This window comes from Aspergillus puulaauensis, chromosome 1, assembly GCF_016861865.1.
Source record: "Aspergillus puulaauensis MK2 DNA, chromosome 1, nearly complete sequence".
Classification (NCBI taxonomy): domain Eukaryota; kingdom Fungi; phylum Ascomycota; class Eurotiomycetes; order Eurotiales; family Aspergillaceae; genus Aspergillus; species Aspergillus puulaauensis.
The window spans coordinates 3163401-3185470 of record NC_054857.1 but is presented as its reverse complement, the minus strand read 5'-3'; the positions used below and the strand labels follow the sequence as shown (position 1 = coordinate 3185470).

Sequence of the window (22070 nt, the reverse complement as noted above, 5' to 3'; positions counted from 1 at the left end):
TCCGTGAAGGTGATGAGATCTTACGGATTCTTCCAGTGATTCTTCCGGTTAGAAGTAGACAATGGCCCTGTTGAAATACTCCGGCGCGCGAAATATAGGTTCTGGGCGTAGCACGGTGGATCTGATCCTGCATGGTCCAGAGCATCCAGGATCTCTGATTAGGCGTCAAAAGATGGGGCGTCACATTCCAGCAAATCCTGTGACGGGGCTAATGAGGAAACCCTGCGTCATTATCAAGTTATGGTCGACCTGGCACCATACAATCAGCTTGATTTCGCGGCTGAGACATCCTTGCTGGGGGCCGAACCATTGCCAAAACGCAACTTAGTTATTCTTACTGATTGTTGGTCAGCTGAATCTGATGCAGATAGAAGATGCCATTAGTCAATGGATTCCTCCAGTGGAAGTGACCCATCCGATAGAAGGATCCTTATGCGTAAGCACGACCTGCGCAGACATTGAAAACCCCCATCCATCTTCAAGAATCCAACCTAGAACATAACCAATATTGACAAAAAATCAAGCAAAATGGGAGACGCACGAGAAATAGATGCCCTGCCACCATTGGCCATCGTCGGGCTGTCACTGAAATTCCCACAGGACGCCGTGTCACCAGAGTGCTTCTGGGACATGATCGTGCAGGGACGATGCGCTGCAACAGAGTTCCCCCCCGACAGGTTGAATATAGACGCCCACCACCATCCCAATTCCAACCGCCTAGACAGCCTGTCCATGCGAGGCGGCCACTTCATGAAGGAGGACCTGAGTCTGTTCGATGCTCCCTTCTTCTCCATTACCGCCGCCGAGGCGGAGGCCATGGACCCCCAGCAGCGATTAGTACTCGAGGCGTCATACCGGGCGCTCGAGAACGCCGGTATCACCATGGACGAGGTATCTCGCTCGAAAACGTGTGTGTTCGCAGGGTCCTTCGGGCACGACTACGAGACGCTCCAGAACAAGGATCTCCAAGCGATGTGCAAGTTCTCAGCGACAGGAACCTCGATGAACATGCAATCCAACCGAGTCAGCTGGTTCTTCAACCTCAATGGCCCCAGTGCAACAGTGGACACTGCCTGCTCGAGCAGCTTGATGGCCGTTGATCTCGCGTGCCAGTCGATTTGGAGCGGCGACTCCAAGATGGGCATGGCGATCGGGAGCAACACGATCCTGGCTCTGGAAACGGGCCTCATCCTTGATAACCTCGGGCTTATGTCTCCGGATGGCCGGTGTTACAGCTTCGACAGTCGCGGAAATGGGTATGCCCGCGGTGAGGGCGTTGGGGTGCTGGTTATCAAGCCTGTGGAGGATGCCATCCGCGACGGCGATACGGTTCGTGCTGTTATCCGGTCCTCTGCGTCGAATCAGGACGGGAGGACTCCTGGGATTACGCTGCCGAGTATAGGAATGCAAGAGACGCTTATCCAGGATACATACCGCAAGGGAGGTCTTGATATGTCAGAGACGCGCTATTTCGAAGCCCATGGCACCGGAACAGCGGTGGGAGATCCAATCGAGAGTAAAGCAATCGGTACAATCTTCCGGCCGTATCGCACAAATGAGGACCCTTTGTATATGTGAGTATATCAATATTTTCCTCATGCGCAGTTTGCTGACTCCGTGATTAGAGGATCAGTGAAGTCTACCATCGGCCATCTTGAAGGAGCCGCCGGAGTAGCAGGACTGATAAAGACAGTATTGGCCTTGGAAAATGGAGTAATTCCTCCAAATAGCACCAACTACAAGAATCTGAACCCGCGCATTGATGACGAGTTCCTTCATATCAAGGTGGGTACGTCAGTCCGCGTTCTCAAGATTGGCCCTAACAACCATCCAGATCCCAAATGCGCCTGTTCCATGGCCAACAAACACCCTTCGACGAGCATCAGTTAGCTCGTTCGGTTTTGGCGGATCTAACTCACATGTTGTTCTGGACGATGCATACAATTTCCTTCGTATGCGCGGGCTGCTAGGAAACCACAGCACCGCCGTCCATCCTCAATCTCCAAGCTCAGACCAATTCCAATACATCGACCACCCTCGCCAGGATGATAACCCAAAGCTCCTAGTATGGTCCTCGGCAGACGAGAAAGGGATTTCCCGTACCCAGGAATCCTGGAAGTCCTTTCTGTCGGCAGATTCAGTCCCCGAAAATAAGACGCAGTATATCAACGATCTTTCCTATACGCTTGCATCTCGCCGGACTCATTTCCCGTGGAGATCCTTCGTCGTGGCTAGATCCTCTGATGACTGGAGTGCTCTGCCGGATAGGTTTGCCTCTGCGGCACGCTCTTTGACGTCGCCTAATCTGGCATTGGTGTTTTCTGGGGTAAGCTATACAACATACATACATAGTCCTCTTGAAGAAATTCTAATAATCCACAGCAAGGCGCTCAGTGGTATGCAATGGGCCGAGAGCTGCTCCACGCATACCCCATTTTCCATGAAAGTATAAAATCAGCAGGGGTTTATTTGCAGTCATTAGGATGCAGCTGGAGCGTTCTTGGTGCGTATAAAACTAAGATCTGAAATACTTTCTTCTGCTAATATAATATACAAACAAAAGATGAACTACAGGTGTCGGAGCCCGAGTCCCACGTCAACCAGCCCGAATACAGCCAGACCATGACGACTGCGCTCCAGGTAGCCCTGGTAGATTTGCTCCGTAGCTGGGATTTAGTCCCACGTGCTGTGGTGGGCCACTCGTCGGGGGAAATTGCTGCAGCGTATGCTATCTCGAACCCCCCTTGACGGACAGAGCTAATGATCCTAGATATTCTGCCCAAGCCATCTCTAAACAGTCAGCGTGGAAGATAGCATACCTACGAGGGAAATTAAGCAGCGGGCTAGAAACGCATAGTCTGAGAAAAGGGTCGATGCTTGCTGTTGCCCTCTCATCAGATGATGTTGCTCCCTATCTTGAAGATATCAAGGCACGGCATGACGACGCGCGGATTAACGTTGCATGCGTTAACAGCCCAAAGAGCGTGACTGTTTCAGGAGACGAAGCGCTTATCGACATTCTAAAAGACCGTCTTGACGAGGCAGAGGTGTTTGCCCGCAAGCTCAAGGTCGGAGTTGCGTACCATTCCGCGCAGATGCAGGAAATTGCCACGGAATATCAAACAGCACTTGGGAATCTGGAAAAGCCACATCGGCAGGATAGGACTCGGCCGGAAATGGTTTCCTCTGTTACAGGGTCCTGGGCGGACCCTGGGGAACTGATTAAGCCTGAGTACTGGGTGCGGAATATGGTGTCCCCTGTACTGTTCCTTGATGCCTTGTCAACGCTCTGCTCAAGCTCTGGCGACCCTCCGAAGAAGTTGGATAGGAGTCATATCAGGGACTACCCTATTCACCATCTCCTTGAAGTCGGTCCACATTCAGTTATGCAGGGAGCATGCAAAGATACCCTCAAGGCCATGAACAAGGACAAGTCGACCTCATATTTCTCAATGCTAATCCGAAACGTGCACGCGGTCGAAACAGCACTTACAGCTGCTGGGAATCTGCATTCAGCTGGGTATCCAGTGGATTTGTCCAGGGTAAATAAAACCAATAAAACCACGACGCCTGGGAATAACCCCAAGAGCTTGTCGAACCTACCGGAATACCCATTCGACCACTCAAAGTCGTACTGGCATGAGTCACGACTCAGCAAAGGTCATCGTCTGCGGAAGTTTGGACGTAATGACCTCCTCGGTGCCCCTGATCCAAATTGGAATCCCATGGATGCACGGTGGCGGCATTTTATTCGTTCTACTGAGATGCCGTGGGTGCTCGATCATAAGGTAGCCAGCCCTATACCTCAAATTCTACCTCAATCTCTACTAATCATGTTCTGACAACCCAGGTTAACGATACAGTTCTCTACCCCGGAATGGGAATGGTTATCATGGCCATCGAAGCCGCAAAGCAACTTGCAGAGACAGGGAAGAGGATATCCGGATTCTGGATTAAAGATGCCGCATTCAAGGCCGCGATACGGGTTCCATCAAACGCAGACGGCATCGAAACTGGGTTCTACATGCGTCCTCTGCAAAGTGCCGATGCGAAAAGCACAGGCTCGTTTGCGTTCAAGCTCTGCACTTTCGACAATGAAACGTGGACTGAGAACTGTACTGGGTCTATTCAGATTGAGTATGCATTGGAGGATGGCAAGATACCTGATAAGAAAGACACGGAGATTGCGCGCGAGTTGTTGAATACCCAGGTGGATCGATATAGTGCTGTTCGAGATGCAGCGGTCACGCCTGTAGAAGATGCTGCTATCTATGAGTTGACTGCTCGGTGCGGGCTTGAATATGGAGAGGCATTCCAGCTGGTGACTTCGCTGGCCTGGCATCGTGAAGACGAGGGTCAAGTTACGAGCAACGTGCGCAGAGTCTCTGAAGGTCTGGAAACTATACACCCGACTACCCTTGACGCCATTGTCCAGACATCGGTATGGACAAGGACTCAATCCGGAACACAGATTATCCCTACCATGGTGCCGACTCAAGTCAAAAAGCTCTGGGTTTCTCATGAGGGCCTTGGTCGTCTTTCGTCGGATGTACTGAGAACTCACGCTGCTAGATATGAGGAGCCTCAATTAGGTACGGCAGTCGACATCGTGGCTTTTGATGAAGGGCTGCAGCAAAAGCTGGTCCACATCTCTGGTCTTCGCATGAATGTCGTCAGCGCAGGAAGCGATGAAGACGAGAGTGCCACGACATCCCAAGAGCAGCGATGCCACCATCTCGAGTGGAAGCCAGACCTAGGCCTGCTGAGCAACGAGGAGATCGCTAACCTCTGCACCACGGATGTAGAGGGTCAAACTGAACTAGACAACTTCTTCACGGAATTAGACTTCCTCTTGACGGCTCGTGTTCTGCAAACACTGCGCCAGCTTCCTAGCGAGCCTGCCCAGCCGCATTTGAAGAAGTATATCGAGTGGATGGTAGAGAGAAAGCGGCTCTTTGACGAGGGCCAGGTCCAGTTCGCGTTTGAACCATGGAGAACTCGTCTGGATGATACTGCCTACATCCAAGAGGTCGAAGAGCGAGTCCTTAATACGAACAAACGCGGATACCTGATGGCTTCAGTGGCTCGCAATCTGCCTCTCTTCCTCACAGGCGAGCTCGATCCGTTAGGGTTCCTCTTCCAGGGCGAGCAGCTGAAGGACTACTATTTCGAACAGGTGGGTGCAACGCTCATCTCTCCATTAATTCATTTCTAACCACCTCCAGCTCCACGACTCAAACGGCCTGAAGCGATTCAGCACATACCTCGACCTCCTAGCTCACCGCAATCCCCAGATGCGCATCATCGAAGTCGGCGCCGGTACAGGCTCTATGACTGACATTATGCTTCGCAGTTTAGGTCGCGGTGACGCGTCGTCTAACGAGCGTCGATACGGGCAATGGGACTACACTGACATCTCGCGGTCCTTTTTTGGCGATGCCCAGGACGAGTTTCGCCAGGAGGGTGGTCGGATGCGATTTAGCACGCTGAACATTGAGCAGGACCCTGAGGCTCAGGGGTTTGAATGTGGGACGTATGATGTTGTTGTGGCATCTTTGGTATGTCGTTAAATACTCCTATCGTTGTTATGGTGCTGATTATACTGTACAGGTTTTCCATGCTACAGCTGATCTAAAGACGACTCTAATAAACGCTCGAAAGCTTCTAAAGCCGTTAGTATCTAACCGTGTTTGATTGATATCCATTCTGACAATCTCTAGAGGAGGAAAGCTCATTCTGAATGAAATCACTGCTCCAAGCGTCATCCGCACGGCATTTGTATTCGGTCTCCTGGAAGGATGGTGGTTAAGTACGCACTTCTCTATATATATTCTCTTAACTCTGCTAACCCGTCAGGCTCGGAATCGTATCGAAAATTCGGTCCCTGCGTCGACACGCAACAGTGGCTCGAGCTCTTCGTCCAGACCGGCTTCTCAGGGCTTGATGTCTCCCTACCAGACTATGACGATGCCAACTGCTACGAAAACAGCGTGCTAGTCACTTCTGCCGTTGAGGCTATTCCTGAGCTGCCTGCAACTGAAAATATTGAGATTGTTTATGACCCCTCCGAGCCAGAGCAAGTGCAGTTGGCTCAGAGTCTGGTGTTTCTCCGGGACCAAAAGTCTGTTATTCTTGCTTCAATTAACCAGCGTCAAGAGTGCTTCTCTGACTCTGTCTCGCTGCGAGTATTCCTCCTTGAGCTCGTAAACCCAGTTCTCGGTGATATCAAGCCAGAGCTCTTTGAGAAAGTACAGCGTCTGCTCTGTTCTACTACCGATGTCCTCTGGGTTAGCTCCGGTGGCGAAGCTTCATCCCCAACGCCTCATATGAGTCTTGCTGATGGCCTTCTCCGCGTATTGGCGTCTGAGGACGACCGGAAGAGTTGCCACTTGCTGTCCCTCCAAGGGAACACCAGTCCCGACCATATGAGGGGTCAAGTTACCAAGGTGATCAAACTGCTACTCTCGCCTGGCAAAGAACGCGAAAGCCTGGATACAGAGTACCGAGAACAACAAGGCTTACTGCATATTGGCCGGTTGATGTCGTCTACGCAGTTGAACAACCACATTGCTATACAGACGACCCCAAAGCAGCACAGAATGCAGGGCTTCAAATCCGCGGACGTACCCCTCCGTCTAGACGCCCTTTCATCCGGTTTAGTCCCAGGTTTCAAGTTCATCGAAGACCCAATCGCCACACAGCCCCTAGGACCCGACGAGATTGAAATCGAAGTCAAATGCGCCGGCGTAAACTTCCGCGACGTCTTAATCGCAGTCGGCCAGTTAAACTCGCCGCACACCGGGTTCGAGTGTTCAGGAACCGTGTCTCGCATAGGAGATGCCTGCTCCAGGTTCCAGGTCGGTGACTCCGTGGCTGCTCTGCAGGGCGGGTGCTTTGCGAACTTCGTCCGCCTGAAGGAGACAGCTGGTGTGGTGAAGATCGGGCCTGGGGTTTCGTTTGCGGAGGCTGCGGCTGTCCCTGTTAACTTCGCCACAGCCTATATTGCCCTCCATGATGTTGCGCGCATGCGAGCGGGCGAGTCTATACTCATCCATGCGGGTGCTGGAGGAACAGGACAGGCTGCTATTCAACTCGCACAGAATCTGGGCGTGACTGTCTTTGCTACCGTGGGCTCTGACGAGAAGAGGCAGTTCCTCAAGGATGTCTACGGTATCCCCGAGACGCATATCTTCTCGAGCCGGTCGACATTGTTTGCCGAGGCTGTTAAGTCCCGCACGAATGGCCGTGGTGTTGATGCCGTCTTCAACTCGCTAGCTGGCGAAAGCCTCAAGGCTTCTTGGGAATGCATCGCCCCGTATGGACGGTTCTTGGAGATTGGCATTAAAGACATTCTTGCAAACGACACCCTCCCGATGAGACAGTTCCTGCATAATGTCTCCTTCAGCGCGATCAACCTGGCAACCATGATGGGTGATCGGCCTGAGATGTGTGCTGCTGCCTTGTCGTCTGTGTACGGGATGCTCGAGAAAGGGACACTCCGGCCGGCGCAGTATCTCCGGGTCTACGGCATTGGGGAAATGGAAAAGGCGTTTCGGTCTATGCAGAGTGGGAAGCACATTGGGAAGATTGTCATTGAAATGCGCGAGGATGACGAGGTGATGGTACGAACCCCCAACTGTTCTTATATTGCATGCATGCTGACTCTACCAGACGGTTCTGAGCACCCGAGCCAGCACCTCTCTAGATCCAAACGGCACATACATCATATCCGGAGGCCTAGGAGGTCTAGGACGGAACATCGCGCTCTGGCTGGTCGACCGCGGCGCTCGCAATCTGCTCCTGCTGTCCCGATCTGGAAGCACAAGCCCTAAAGCGCAAGAGCTGGTAACCGAGCTTTCTCGCCGTGGTGTCCGCGTCCTCACGCCATCCTGCGATATCACAGACACAGACTCCTTAAGCTCCGCCCTTGCAGAGTCCCAAAGGCAACTCCCCCCGATCAGAGGATGCATCCAGGCAGCCATGGTCCTCCGCGACGCGCTCTTCGAAGCAATGCCCTACACTTCCTGGAACGAAGCCACCGCGCCCAAGGTCCAAGGAACATGGAACCTGCACCAGGCACTCCCATCCGGACTCGACTTCTTCATCATGCTCTCCTCTATCACGGGCATCTTCGGCTCAAGGGGCCAAGCCAACTACGCCGCGGGGAATACATTCCAGGATGCCCTCGCAGCGCACCGAGTTGCGCTTGGAGAGAGAGCCACTTCAATAGACCTAGGCCTGATCGGCTTCACAGGAGCTGTGGTCGACGATGTCAAACTCCAGGAGCGCGTCTTGTCGAAGTCCGTCCTGGCCCCGATTACGGAGCCGGAAATGCATGCCCTTTTGGATGTCTACTGCGCTGCCGGCCTGGACGCCAGTATACCATGCCAGACGACCGTGCGCATTGCTCCAAACCTCGACAACGCCAGTGCAGGCGACACAGAGTGGCTAAACAAGCCGATGTTCCGGAATCTGCGACAGCAGAACCAATCGAGCGGGAGTGCCGCCGTCAGTGCAGAGGGAGCCACCAATGTCGCTGCTTTACTCAGTCAAGCGCAGACGGTCACTGAGGCGAATGAAGCTGTTATCCAGGCTTTGCTGGCGCGGCTGTCCAAGGCTCTGTCGATTCCTATGCCGGAACTTGATGCGAATAAGCCGCTGCACCAGTATGGAGTTGACTCGCTTGTTGCGGTGGAGCTGCGCAGCTGGTTTGCCAAAGAGATTCAGGCTGATATTGCGGTGTTTGATATCTTGGGCAGTGCGACTGTTACGTCTGTTGGGCAGTTGGCGACTAGTAAGAGTAGGTTGACGAGGGAGAAGTGGGTGGATAAAGTCTGATTTTCTTTGTTACTGAATAGAAATTAGACCAAAAGCAAGATTTGGAGATAGCATGCTCTATTAATAAATAAATTGTACATTTTTTGTTTGAGGTTGGTCAATATTAACCAGTACTAAATCGTACCCCAGAAGAACAAGGATATAACACCGTCCTGAAATTTCTTGTTTCGCCGTTACGCCATGCTGCCCAATGCCTATTTTCTTTTCTTTCGTTGTTTTTCTTCTCTCGACTCGTGAGGATTATTTCCGTCAGCCGATTCGGTGGCCTGCGCTGGTTGGTCGCAAGCCATCAGAATTCGAATCTGGACCACGATCCTATCCCAACCGAAGCTTAAATAACCCATCGGTAACTAGCATAACGCCCTGCAGTCTCACTCCGCCGGATGATCTTGACAACCTGTCCGCGCCTCAGCCCCAAATACCTAGCGACGGGATCTGACACCTGCATTCTCGGCAGCTGCGACTCCTTCAAACGGTATCGCTGTAACAGACGGCCCTTCTCCTCCGGGCTCAAAAGGACGTGTTTCGGGACAAGCTCGTGCCGTGTGATGTTAACCAGAAGATCCTGTTCCTGGAAATGCTCGCAGATGCGGCCGGGGATCCCGTTGAGAAGGCGCACAGCGGAGGGAGAGATTGGCGTTTTAGTGATGAAGATGCCGGTGTGGAAGTTGCCTTCATCGACGGTGTGGTTGAAAGAGCGCACTTGCTTGGTACCGATACCGCTGTCATCGGGGCAGAACTCGATGTAGATTGTGCCACAGTCCGCTTGGGGCTCGCGGTTGGAGGGTGTGGGGAGGGCCGTGTATTTCGCCTTCATGGCTTCGGTCGGGCGGGCTTGGATCTTTAACTTTTCGCGGCTGTTTGCGTCTTGTTAGGTACCCATGCGAATGTGTGTAGTTAAAGGTGTGCGGACCTGGGATATCCTTTGTCATCCACATATTTCAGTTTGAACTCGTCGAGCTTGATTTGGACTTCTTCGTCTGTGACTTCGTATCCCTGTACCAACTCGTATTAGACGATTGCGACCGCATGGAAGCGACTGTAAGATCAAGAACGTACGCGGTCCCGCAGCATCTCAAAGACCGTTCGCCAAGTGCGCCAGACTCGGGTGGTCTCGCGGTCGCCCTCGCCGGAGCCGACATTAGTGTAATCTTCGTCCATGGCCGCAGAGAGAAAGGTAGACGATACGGGTGAAAGAGCGAAAGAAAGAAAAAGTTGTGGTGAGGGAAAAGAGAAGGGTCGGTGAATGGATGTTGAAAGCAAGTGAGGGAGTCGAAAAATCGGCTGACAGCGCTAAGAGCGCCAACGGTAAGCGCCGCCAATGAAAAGAATGCGCCAGAACGCAAAAGGCCAGAAAGATTCAATTCCACACTGCACTGTCCGGTTCTCTCTCCCCCCGTCCTATCTTTCTTACTGCTTTCCTCTCTCTTTTCTATTCTTCCCTGCCTCTGGGATTTTTCTCGGGGTTTTGTGCTCTTCCCAATTTTCCCTCGACTCCGCTCTCTCGTCCTTCGCCTTTTCCCCGCCCAACAATGGCCGCTGCGGTCAAGTCCGATGTGGCCTCTGAGCCCAAGGTGAGGCCTACTCGGCCTGATGAGGATACGTACAAGGCCAATCTCGCCCAGGCCGAGAAGGAACACTCTGCTGTTCAGGAGAAATTGGTATGCGCCCTTATGAATCCAATTGTTCATCCCCGTCACACAATGCCCATTGGTCCCTGTCACGTGGATGCCTATACTTGGTTACCTATACCCTCAGTTGGGATATTTTCTCGTTCCGTTTCACTTGTCGGGTGTGTTTCAAATGCTAATTATACCAGAACCAAGTCAAGGCCAAGATCGAAACCGCCAAGCCCAACAACCAGGACTCGCCTACCGCAAAGAGACAGCAGGAGCTCCGTGCTGAGCTGTCCTCGATTCGCCAGAAGCAGCAGGGATTCAAGGCCTCGCGAACGAGCACTCAGGAGAAGATCAATGGCATCGATGCGACACTCAAGGCCCGCATTGCGGAGCAGAACAACTCCCGCACCCGCATGTCTTTTAAGAACGTCGAGGAGATGGACCGTGAAATTTCCCGTCTGGAGAAACAGGTCGACTCTGGTACCCTCCGCCTGGTGGAGGAGAAGAAGATTCTCGCCGATGTTTCTAGCATGCGCAAGCAGCGCAAGAACTTCGCCAGCCTCGACGATGCCCAGAAGGTGATCGACGACCTCAAGGCCCAGATTGCTACCCTCAAGAAGACCCTCGACAACCCCGAGGCCAAGGCTCTGAGCGACAAGTACACGGAGATCCAGAAGGAACTCGATGCGATCAAGGCGGAGCAAGATGGTGTTTTCAAGAACTTGAATGCGCTGCGTGACGAGCGCACCAAGCTCCATGGTGAGCAGCAGACGAAGTGGGCTGCCATCCGTGAGGTCAAGGACAACTACTACAAGGCCCGCAAGGCCTACAAGGAGTATGAGGATGAGGCCTGGAAAGTCCGCCGGGAGAAGCAAAAGGCTCAGCGCGAAGCTTTCGATCGCGAGAAGAAGCGGAAGATTGCCGACAAGAAGCTGGAAGAGGCCTCTCGCCCTGCTTACACTGATGAGATTCTGGTCGCCCAGGGTCTTGTCCGTCACTTCAACCCAGCCTACGACTTCGCCGCCCTTGGCCTCAGCGAAAAGAAGGACGAAACCCCCGCTTTCCGTGCCGAGGTTGGCCGCAAGGTCGATGACTCTGGCATCAAGGGCATGAAGGTTCTGAAGAAGGACGAGGACGAATACTTTGTCGGCACCGGTGGAAAGAAGGGCAAGAAGGGTAAGAAGGGCAGTGCCAATGGCACCCCTGCTGCTGCCACGCCTACGGAGACCAAGTTCAACATGAACGTTGGTATCATTGAGGACTTCGCCAAGGTCAAGATCGACCCTCCTATGAACCAGTCCGACGTCCCCGCTGTGGTTGAGAAGCTTGCGGCCAAGATCACCGAATGGAAGAAGGACCAGTCCGCTAAGACTACCGAGGTATGACCTACTATTATAAATATACATCCATGATGCTAACGTTGTGTAGAACATCAACAAGGCCAAGGAAGAGATTTCCCGCCTCGATGCGGAAGAGAGCGCTGCCACCGAGACCAACGGCAAGACCAACGGCAAGACCGGCGAGAAGGACGCGGCTGCAGAGGCGGCCGACGACCTTCAGAAGGCCTCCCTAGAGGAGAAGGCTTAAACAGTTGTCTATAGAATCCTGCATAGCGTTGCACGTTGCACTTGCACTTGACAGCATGAGGGATCCTCCAAAAACCTTGCATCTAGCATTGCCACCATCCATCTTCTTACGCTCATCACCGACCTATACACCTCTTCAACACCTCATTTCTATACCGGATTTCTTCATTTCCTTTTTTTTTTTCTTTTTTTTGTTCACGATGACGCTCCGTCAAGCAATTGGTTCTTTGTTATTATATTCCTCCATGTAATTGAACTCCCCTCACTCTCCTTGAAAGCGTGCGGAGAAGCAGGACTTTGAGCGAATTGTATGTATTGATCTGAGTTGGAAAGCAAGAAGCGATTGTCCAGACATCTATCTATCATTCATTAACTCCGAGGGCCGAGACGCCACAACTCCGCAGAGCCATGTGACTAGCCACCTGCAGTGGCTGTGCAGCAAAAGAGACGCTCCGACTGGCGGACAGCCACTCTGCTCCTGTTGGACTCGTAAGCGCCGCAGTAATACCCCCAAGATTCAGTAGAAAGTGAATATATTATTATCGGTGGATGGCGACTTTGGTCCAAGTGAATAGCGCTGCCTAGACTGGACCGTGGCGCCAAGTGAGGCTGGATTGTGCGCATCTTCTGTCTTTTCTTAAGCGCTGGCATTTCGGCTCCTTCGCTCTTCCTCCGTCTTCCCCTCTTCTCCATAATCTTTCTCTCTGGCTTTCTGTCTCTAGTATACAAGAAATTGGGCTCTTCGCTTCATTCCTTCTCTCCATCCAAGACTTGAGCCACGATAGCAGTGCCCGCTGGAAACAACCCGGAATTCCAACCTCGGCGTCTAGTGTCACCTCCTTGCGCCTCCCAACAATTTCTCAACCTCTTCCATCTCACCACTCTCACCACCTACAACCCTCCACCCTCCCCTAACGTCTCCCAAAATGTCCTACAATAAGCCGGTACGTCTCCGCCCTCGGATCTTTCTCTAAACATCGAGCTAACATCCACCCAGGACGGTCCGCCTCCTTCCTACCCTGCCCCGGTCCACGATCCCTACGGCCAACCCACTCCTCCGCCCGGCGCTTCGCAAGACTACTACGGTGGCTCTCCTCCCCCGCAAGGCTATGGCTCTCCTCCCCCACAAGGATACGGATACCCTCAGCAGGGCGGATACCCGCCGCAGCAACAACCTATGTACTATCCCCCTCAGCAGGGCTACCCGCAACAGCAGGGTTACTATGCTGACGACCGCGGCGGCCGTGGCGGCGGATCCGGCGGGGGTATCTGCGCTGGTATTCTAGCGGCTATGGCTTGCTGCTGCTGTTTGGATATTCTGTTCTAGATGCCGGGCGTCGCATCTTGACGATGAGGTTGTGTGGAGGTTGTTGAATTGGGGTTGTTGTGTTTTTTTTTTTTTTCTTGCTCCGCGCATCCCTTGCGGAGTCTGTCTTTTCGCTCGCTGCTTTAAGTTGCTTTCACTCTTCGGCCTTGTTCGGCGCATGACTTGGGATTTTACTGGGCATGAATCATGGTTCCTTTACTGGATTTTCAGACTGTTTGCTGACTGTCTCATTAATATCGATATCCTTTGTATTCTTCTGTCTGAAAATTACTATACCTATTAGGTCCGTAAGCAGGGCTCATAGTTGGGGCGTACAATCCTTCATCTCATTATCATTAACAATCATCTCGTATGGTATCCTTAACATCAAAAAGCAGAAACCGTCAAGCCATCATAGTAGTATAGAATAAAATCCATCCCATCCACATTCTAATAAGAAAGAAAGAAAGAAAGAAATCAATCAAGACCGTTCACTAAACTCGCTCCCTCCCCCATAAGCCATCGGATCCACCCCCCTCACCCCTCCACCCCCTCGATGCCTTCGATACCGATCACTCCTCGTCCGCGACGAACTCCTACTACTCCGACTCCTAGACCGATATCTCGAACTCGGCGGCGGATCAATCACGCTCTCCTCCTCCTCAACCTCCACAACCCCGCCCCCATCCGTCCTCGAGCGACTCGTCAAACTCTCCTCAACAATAACCTCGTCCTCCCTGCGCCGTCGGCCGCCAGGTCCCCCGTATCCAGAGCGCGCGCCGCGGTTTCGGAACCCCACGTCTACAATCTCAGACGGCGTTGTCGATGTAGCGCCGATTGTGGATGCGCTGAAGCGCCGCCCGGATGTGAGGCCGAGATAGAGCAGGTAGAGCAGGAGGAGGAAGCCGGCGACAGCGCCGAGGGTTGCGCCGACGATTACGCCTGGGTTGGGCGGGTTGGAGGTGCGGCCGTAGGTGGAGGGGATGGAGATGGCGTTGTGGGTGATGTGGTTTGCTGTTTCGGAGGAATCGGCGCGGGGTTTTATTAAAGGGAGGATGCTGGTGTCGGTGTTGGTATCGGTGTTGAGGTTGTTGTTGTTGAGAGGGGAGTCGGAAGGAGGGGGTTGGAGGTTGAGGTTCAGATTGAGTGGTGGAGGCGGCATTCTTGGTGGTGTAGTCCGGTGTTTTGGAAAGTAAAGAAGTTAGGGCTTGTTTTTCTGGTTCGACACGTTATGGAGGTGCAGAACGGTAATGGCGCATGGTTTTTCGGATATTTTTTCGGTCGGGATTATTGGAATTCAAGCATTTGAGCGATGTCCAGGTAGATTTGGGGGAGAGGTTGGATTTATGCGGTGGTGGTGGTTTTCTGGTTGTTTATTCGGTGGCTGGGATGGACCCCTGCACTGCTGGCTGCACGCCGCCATTGCTTTTCTCGATAACAACACCAAAGTATATTATGTCTCGTATCCGTACGGAGTAAGCCCAAGACAAATAACTAAATACAGTAGCCTACTTAATAAACCCCCTTCCTTGGACGATATCGCTCCAGTTCCACCAACTCAACATCCAACGTCGTCCTCACCGGCCGTCCATGACTCAACTCGAAACTATCCGGCCTGGCACCCTCGCTCTCCTGCGCCCACAGCGTCACCGCGACCCAGTTCGTTCCCTGGTAATTCAAAATTCCTTCTGGGACAGGAAACTTGGTCTGCGGGCCAATATTATTCACATACTTGCCATACTGCCACCCGTTCACATACAGCTGCACTCTATAAGCGGGCGCCGGGGTCGTGCTGTTCGCAAAGTTAAAGAAAATCGGCACGTCCCAGCCGCGCGGGATATCAAGATCAAATGAAGCGGTGTAGAATCCGATTCCTGCGTCTTTCAATCCATCAAGCGGGGATGCCGATTTCCATTTCTGGGTGTCGGAAGGCGGGTAGGGCTGGTGGTATCCGCGACGCTCAGCGTAGAGCCCGCCCTCGTTTAACGGGCCGCGCGATTTATCGGCGTAGTCCTCGCCTCCGAGATTCCCGGTTAATTTCCAGGTGATGGCGCTGGCGTTGTGGCCTGAGAGTTTGTAGTTGAGGATTCCGCGGGGCTTCTTCATCTCGTCCTCGCCGACGATCCAGTTCTCGTTTAGGCCCATGTTGTCGACGACGACTGTGAAGACGTATTCCTTTCCTGGAGTCAAGGAAGAGGGAAGGGTGTATGTTGCATTGTGGTCTTGGTAGTCGTTATCGCCCGTCCAGGAACCTAGGTATGTCCCGCTGAGCCAGACGGAGGAGCCGAATGCCTGTCCGCCCTGAGTTTGGATGGAGAAGTTGCTCTCCTTGCCATTTGCGGTGAAGTGACCGCGGAAAAGAAGGTATCCGGCGTGAAAGCCGTAGTCGCTTGCGTAGAGGGACGTCGGGGTCTTGAGAGGGTAGAGTGAATTTTTGGTGGGCAGATCTGCGTCTGGCCAGGCGGAGTCGTCGTAGTCCGCTTCGACTTCTGGGAGTGTGTCGAGGTACTGCCAGTCCAAGTTCTCGAGACTGGGGATGGTTATCTCCGGGGCTGAGTATTGGATTTCTGTCTTCCAGATACCGTTCTTGTCGACGGTATGCTGCGCTTCCTTGCCGTTGATGAAGAGGGCCTTTGCTGTTTGCGGTGCACCGATTACTTCGATTGCTGTGGTGGCATTGAAGTCGGCAATGAGGTGCAGGCCGTGGTCCTTAACAAAAGCATTGCGAATGAGGTATCCAGCTTTGACGATGATGGACGCAGCAACTGCCTTCTCCGTACCATAGGGAATACTGGTCTCGGTACCAATCTGCGGCACCCAGTAATTGTACGCAGAGTTCCGATCTATACTGTCAGTATCTGTAAAAATGATTATCTAGGTAACGTACCAAGAAGGATTATTTTCAGGTCGTCGATCTGAATGATACGCCTGTCAGGCTCGACGTCCCAAGAAACCACCACGGCGTTGCGAATTCGTTTAGAAGAAATTCCTGACTTGGGTCCCTCAAGAGATTTCACGGTTGCGTTGACCGAGACAGCCAATTCATGATGCTCGCCAGGGCCACCGTACAATACAAGGACCTTGCCGTCGTGGAACTCCTTCCACGTGAAAACTTCAGCAGTTGAGTAGAGGATATTTGTTCCAGCAACGTCATAGTCAGTGACGTGAACTTTCGAGTCACGGCCGTTAAGTACCAACGACCCCCCGAGTTGAGGAATGGTGACATGCCCGGCACTAGTTGGGAGTCGGAGCTTATAGGAAGTAGACTCCTGGCTACTGTAATCGCTGTGACGAAGCACGAAGAACGAACCCGTGTCGTGTCCAATTAATGGTGTCACGGTTAGACTCGCTGTGTTGGTGTATGTTGCGTTGGTCAAGTTTCCTGGAGTGGCTAGGAGGTATGACGGGGACGATTTGATAAAATTTCCAAGCAGTTTCAGCTCGCTGTACTTTTCTCGGTTGATTTCTCGTGTTTCGGTGATGGGTGAACCGTAGTCATAAGAGGAGTATCCCCCTGGATGGCCTAGGTTTCCCCAGTTCGTTCCGCCAAAAGTCTGGACTGTTAGTTGAGCCAGGTATACGAGGGATGTGTCAACTCACCATATACAGTGAAAGAATGCCGACTCCAAAGCTAAACGTATTCTTATAGAACACTCTTTCAAACTCGTGGTCTACGAGGGCAGCGCATTTCTCGAATCCAGGGCCACCCCATGGGTCGAATGCACCTGCTTGGTACTGCGGTCGTTAGGTCTTTCTCGTTAAAGTCAAAAAGCAAACTCACCTCGACAAGCGAGTATGGCGTTGACGGGCTCATCTCAAGATGCAAGTCGCGGTAGTCGGTTGGCAGATTGCCCTCGGGCCATATATCAGGGTTCGTCTGTATTCGTTAGCTGGGGGGGCCTCTTTCCGAGCGATATACATACGCAGTCAAACCCGATTCTATCAGAAGTTAGTTTAAAAGCATTACAATATGAGCATCAAACACCACTTACGGATAGTTATCATGCCCGTAAATATCGGCCTCCCCCTTTCCAGTTCCCGGAGCATTATGACCACCCGGGTAAGCGTCGTTGCTAATCGTCGGCACTACGATCCCCGCCCTGCGAGCCTGGTCGATGACATACTGGAAGTACTCAGGGTCAGGAAATTCCGACCCACAGCAGGCACCGCTATACTCGTTTTCAGGCTGGTAAAGGATCACCGGTCCACCATTGGTGATCTGGTACTTGGCAATAAGCGCGCCGATGTGAGACACATAGCTGGAACTAAGTGAGTACACAAACAACTGTAAAACCCAGGGTGACTTACTTCTCCGTAGCATCTAGAAAGGCCTTATCCGCCGATCGGAGCGTTCCGTTGACTCTCTGCAGCCAGCCCGGAAACCCACCCCCAGAAGCCTCTGCATTGATGTATGGGCCCGGCCGAGTAATCAGGTAAATACCCAGCTCAGCTGCGACGTCAAAGAACGGTTCCCAGGCAAAGACGCCTTCAGCTCGGTACTCGCCAGGCTTTGCTTCAAGCAGGGCCCAGTCGACATAGATCGAGACGCAGTTGAAGCCGAGGGCTTTGACTTTTTGCAGGATGTCCTTCCACAGCGAGGGTACTGGGAGTCTTCTAGGATCAGTACATGCACTCAATCAAAACAATACAGGTAAGACTTGGAATAGATAAATACCTCCACGGATGAATTTCCGCAGAAAAGAGCATGACCCTCTCGCCGTTGACGAAGATGGACTTGTCATCCCAGGTAACCTGCCCATTCAATTAGCCACATCAAACCAAGCCACTGGAACAAAAGAAAGCGCAGACATACATATTTCTGTAAAATATCGCGCTTCTCAGGATCCGGATGCTCGGTGATCGTGAAGCCATTGAGCTTATGCGTAAGAGAAGCACCGAAGGCCTGAGCTGCCAGCAGTGCAGCGGCACCGACGGAGAACAGTCTCATGGTGATAGTTAGTTAACTAAAATGCCTTAGCTGACAAACATCAGAAGGCTAATTTCCAGGGGAGAGGCAATTACCTATTTATCTTTTATTTCTCTCACCCCCGCCTCTCCCCTCATGGTGAGTTAATTGCGTGCGGACACCCGGTCCCAATGATGCAAGACGAGTAATCTTAACCATACCTTAGTCGAGACGGGAGAAGATGTACTGGCGTCCAATGGCAAGTTGGAGTGCTTCATCTCGCTAAATTGTTCTCAAGCCTGGAAAGACGAGGGGGATGGAGATGAGACCAGTCGATCGCGGGGGAATTTCTCCGCATCTCACACGGTAGCCCTCCATCAACATTCTTTCTTGTATATGGACATTCTCGATTGAAACTGGCCACCAGCAGTTATTCAATAACCATACTCAACGAGCAGTGTATTTTCTTCCATCCGCTGGTATCCAGTTTTCACCGGTTTTACAAACCCCAGAGCGCGGTTTTCAAAGTTGCTGAATGCGATTGACAGGGATGTAAATTGCCAGCTCCTAATTATCCGGTTGGGTGATTAATACCGGAGTCCGTCCTCATTAAAGCAACTCTATTATCCGAGTTCTCCGGAGCACGCACTACCGTACCTTAGTACTTATGCAAGCATCATACAACTCCGGTGTTGAATGGGAGTTCCTCTGTCTTTCGAGGGCAACATCGACACCTCAGGCTATAACACCCGATGGGGAAGGAGCAGTGTTGACGCGTGCCTTCTATAAGTAGGAACTAAAAAATAGGTAGACAGGCTCCCACTTCAACCTAAGGATCTACTTGTTACAATTTGTCAGTGCCAGAAATCGTAAGCTTTTGTTCGGTATATGTTAACCCTAAAGAAGAATTATACAGTAGTATTGAAGCGATCCTCTTCCTCATTCGCCTGCGTGTATGTTTCCCGTGTGTCCATCTGCTCCTGCTCATCCTCGCCAATGGCGGCGTTCTCTTCCTTGATTGCCTCTTCCTCTGTTGCGATGGCTTCTACGGCAGCGTCAGAGCCCTTGGCCTCGGCCTCCGTGCGCTTCTGCGTCGTGTTCATTACCGGGGTGGTGTCGTTGAAGAGCCGAAGAAGCAACGCACGGCGGTCTTCTTTGGGAAGCATGAGGTTGATGGAGTGCAGAGATCGCCAAAGCGGGAGAACCATTCGCTCACTGTGCAAATTAGCGAAAACCACTCAAATATTAAATAAGTCATTTACGAAACATACCTGAATTTGTCATCCCCTTTCGGGTTGATATAGATGATACTACATCCCATAGGGATGTCCCTCACGCGCTCACCAATCTCGCCGAGATTTTGCCAGCCACCGCCGTCGACCTTGGGGAACATCTCCACGAGGAGTTTCCGGAAGGTCTCCTTCTGGGTCAGAGTGACTGCCCTAGAGGGGCCGAGCCAGGGCTCGACCATTCGCAGACCGTCTGTCTGAATGCGCCACCGGCACACATCAAGGCGCTGTGCATCCTGCTTCACAAACATCTTGACACCGCAGTGGACGAACTTGATACCGTGGCCTTGGTTGGCAACTAAGATGTCCCGAGCGAGAGCGCTAGTGTAGTAGACCGTTCTTGAGGGGTTCGCCTCGACATTGCGGACCATGAACCGATCACGAGGGAAGCGGTCTGAAATCTCGAAGAACTTGAAGATCGGGAGGAGTTCTGGGTGGTTTGGATCCAGGTACCTGAAGGGCTCCTCAATGGGCTGACCGGGTTTCCGCTTCTGGAGGGGCTTTGGTTGAGCTTCCGGTGCTGACGATACCTGGGGCGTATCTGAGGGTCCAGGAGTGGGAATGGCATCGGATGTTTCTGTGGTCTCAACCTCCTGGGCAGGTGGGGGTTGGTGGATAGGACGGTCTCCGATCACGACTTCGGTGCCGTCGTCGAGCTTTGTCTTCTTCACGGGAAGTGATTCTTCTAGACCGTCGGCACTCCGCTTAACTGAGGAAAACTGGTCGGAAGCAGAGTACGGTATTTGGTGGGTAGCTTCAGCGACGGACGCATTCTTTTCCTTCTCCAAGTCGGCCGCCTTGTCGTGAGGCACAAGGTCGTCGAGAGCGTCTATCTTCTCGAGAGGCTCTCCGGTTCCATTCTTCTGCTTGGCCTCAAGTTCCTCGGTAAGAGCAGCCACGGTGCCCTTGGGGATCACCTTGGATGAATCCTCTGGCTTGGCACGGATCTCAGACTGCTTCTCCAGAACTGTAATGAAGAAACCACCAGTGTTCTGCAGGTGAGGATAGATGCGCATACATCTGTCCAGTGGCATTTCGCTGGGTGGCGGGAACATGCCCTCTGCGATTCGGCCAAGACCAGCAATGCCTGATTCTGCCCTCTTCTCCTCGATCTCTCCCCAGTTGTTCCACAAACGGCTCTCCCGGTCCATCACCTTCCATGACTTCAACCCAGGAACTCTCTTCAGGCCCGGGAGCTCATTGCTGCAATCAACGATTTTGACCTTCTCAGTACCACCACAGCGCTCAATGGCACTCGCCACAACGGCCTCATTCTCAATCGGGTTCATACTACATGTAGAGTATACCACGCGGCCGCCGACCTTCAGCATCTGTAGGGCACGTACAAGAATCCGAACTTGGGTAGCGTGCAGGCCGACGGCGTTCATAGGGGTCCAATCCTTCCAAACACCGTAGTTCTTCCTTGCCGTTCCATCACCAGTGCAAGGCACGTCTGCAAGGATGCGGTCGAACTTGAGGTACCGGTTCGGGGAGGTCTTTCCGTCGGCGTTAGGCTTAGGCGGAAGTCTAATAGAGGGGTACATCGTGGCGTCGTGGTTCGTTACGATAAGGTTCGGGGAGCTAAGGCGCTTCATCTGGTGAACCAACATGTGCGCACGCTTGTGGTCGCTGTCGTTGGCAATGAGCAAGCCGGTTGTTCGTCCATCATCGTCAAGTCCCTCTGGTCCAGCAGGCTCCGGTCCCACGGTCCCTTCCTTGACTTGCTTGGAAACCTCAAGCATCGCATCCTCCTCACCGACGTGGACCAGCTCCATGAGCTGCGCAGACTTACTACCGGGCGCAGCGCACATGTCCAAAACCGTCATACCAGGACGCAGGTCCATGAGAAGCGGAGGAATCATACTGACGACCTCCTGTCTGCTAATATTTCCCACATCGGTTTCGGCAACGAGGAACTTCTGGAACGAGGCGAACGGCGCAAAGCGGCGGATCACCTGCTTGGGGGTAGTCATCGACCACGCCAGGCCTTCAGGGTACCATTCCACCGGGCGAGGGGGCTCGACGTTATTGCCCTCATACTGAACAGCAGTGATTTCGGGGATATAGAAGTCCTTCAGTCGTTCCTGGACAGAAAGCGCATGGCTTCAAAAGAAGAAAAAAAGGCTAGTTAGCGCCGGATCCAAACTTGGATGCGAAAGAATATGCAATACCCTTTTGAACCCGTGAAACGGAAACTGTTAGGAAGATCCTTCCTGAGCGTTTCCCAGAAGACCTCACGCTCCTCCTCGGGAATAAATCCTTGCGCATTGTAGTAATTCTCGAGCTTCGCGTTGGCCCTTGGCAGGTCTTGCCAGTTTTGACGCTGGCCGCCGCCGCCACCACCTTTACCACCCTTATTGAACTGCAGCAGAACGTCAACACTTGAAACAGATCAATTGGCTTGCACATCAACTAACCTTCTTCTTATCGCGCTTACCCATGGCTAGAATCGAAAAGCAGGCCTTCAGGAATTGGAATCAGACACAGGCGTATTTCGGGGAATTTTTGAGCTTCCCAAAAAGATCC

At 52.6% G+C, this 22070-nt stretch overlaps 7 protein-coding genes across 7 annotated transcripts; 3 read left to right on the top strand and 4 right to left on the bottom strand.

The window, feature by feature from the left end:
• Positions 1-528: 528 nt before the first annotated feature.
• Positions 529-8838, top strand: APUU_11254A (type I polyketide synthase; the record flags this gene model as incomplete). The annotated part of the gene is made up of 12 exons (XM_041696257.1): positions 529-1574; positions 1626-1785; positions 1835-2326; positions 2383-2503; positions 2564-2723; positions 2771-3788; positions 3851-5176; positions 5226-5558; positions 5611-5672; positions 5721-5809; positions 5857-7622; positions 7672-8838. The coding sequence occupies 12 exons, from the start codon at positions 529-531 to the stop codon at positions 8836-8838; spliced, it is 7740 nt and encodes a 2579-aa protein (XP_041550620.1).
• A 331-nt stretch (positions 8839-9169) lies between these two features.
• Positions 9170-9999, bottom strand: RPB5 (DNA-directed RNA polymerase core subunit RPB5; the record flags this gene model as incomplete). Its single annotated transcript, XM_041696246.1, has 3 exons — positions 9170-9695; positions 9752-9834; positions 9898-9999. 3 exons carry the CDS (start codon positions 9997-9999, stop codon positions 9170-9172), a joined length of 711 nt encoding a protein of 236 aa, XP_041550619.1.
• A 371-nt stretch (positions 10000-10370) lies between these two features.
• bfr1 (putative nuclear segregation protein (Bfr1)) lies at positions 10371-12044 on the top strand (the record flags this gene model as incomplete). Its single annotated transcript, XM_041696235.1, has 3 exons — positions 10371-10499; positions 10658-11836; positions 11886-12044. The coding sequence occupies 3 exons, from the start codon at positions 10371-10373 to the stop codon at positions 12042-12044; spliced, it is 1467 nt and encodes a 488-aa protein (XP_041550618.1).
• Positions 12045-12969: 925 nt separating this feature from the next.
• Positions 12970-13370, top strand: APUU_11251A (uncharacterized protein; the record flags this gene model as incomplete). Its single annotated transcript, XM_041696224.1, has 2 exons — positions 12970-12987; positions 13041-13370. 2 exons carry the CDS (start codon positions 12970-12972, stop codon positions 13368-13370), a joined length of 348 nt encoding a protein of 115 aa, XP_041550617.1.
• Positions 13371-13830: 460 nt separating this feature from the next.
• Positions 13831-14511, bottom strand: APUU_11250S (uncharacterized protein; the record flags this gene model as incomplete). The annotated part of the gene is made up of 1 exon (XM_041696213.1): positions 13831-14511. One exon carries the CDS (start codon positions 14509-14511, stop codon positions 13831-13833), a length of 681 nt encoding a protein of 226 aa, XP_041550616.1.
• A 350-nt stretch (positions 14512-14861) lies between these two features.
• Positions 14862-18297, bottom strand: APUU_11249S (glycoside hydrolase family 35 protein; the record flags this gene model as incomplete). The annotated part of the gene is made up of 9 exons (XM_041696201.1): positions 14862-16192; positions 16237-16903; positions 16950-17084; positions 17131-17226; positions 17273-17288; positions 17342-17608; positions 17658-17960; positions 18025-18101; positions 18163-18297. The coding sequence occupies 9 exons, from the start codon at positions 18295-18297 to the stop codon at positions 14862-14864; spliced, it is 3027 nt and encodes a 1008-aa protein (XP_041550615.1).
• An 866-nt stretch (positions 18298-19163) lies between these two features.
• On the bottom strand, positions 19164-21985 carry APUU_11248S (tRNA (cytosine-C5-)-methyltransferase; the record flags this gene model as incomplete). The annotated part of the gene is made up of 4 exons (XM_041696190.1): positions 19164-19470; positions 19527-21647; positions 21716-21906; positions 21962-21985. 4 exons carry the CDS (start codon positions 21983-21985, stop codon positions 19164-19166), a joined length of 2643 nt encoding a protein of 880 aa, XP_041550614.1.
• Positions 21986-22070: the final 85 nt, after the last annotated feature.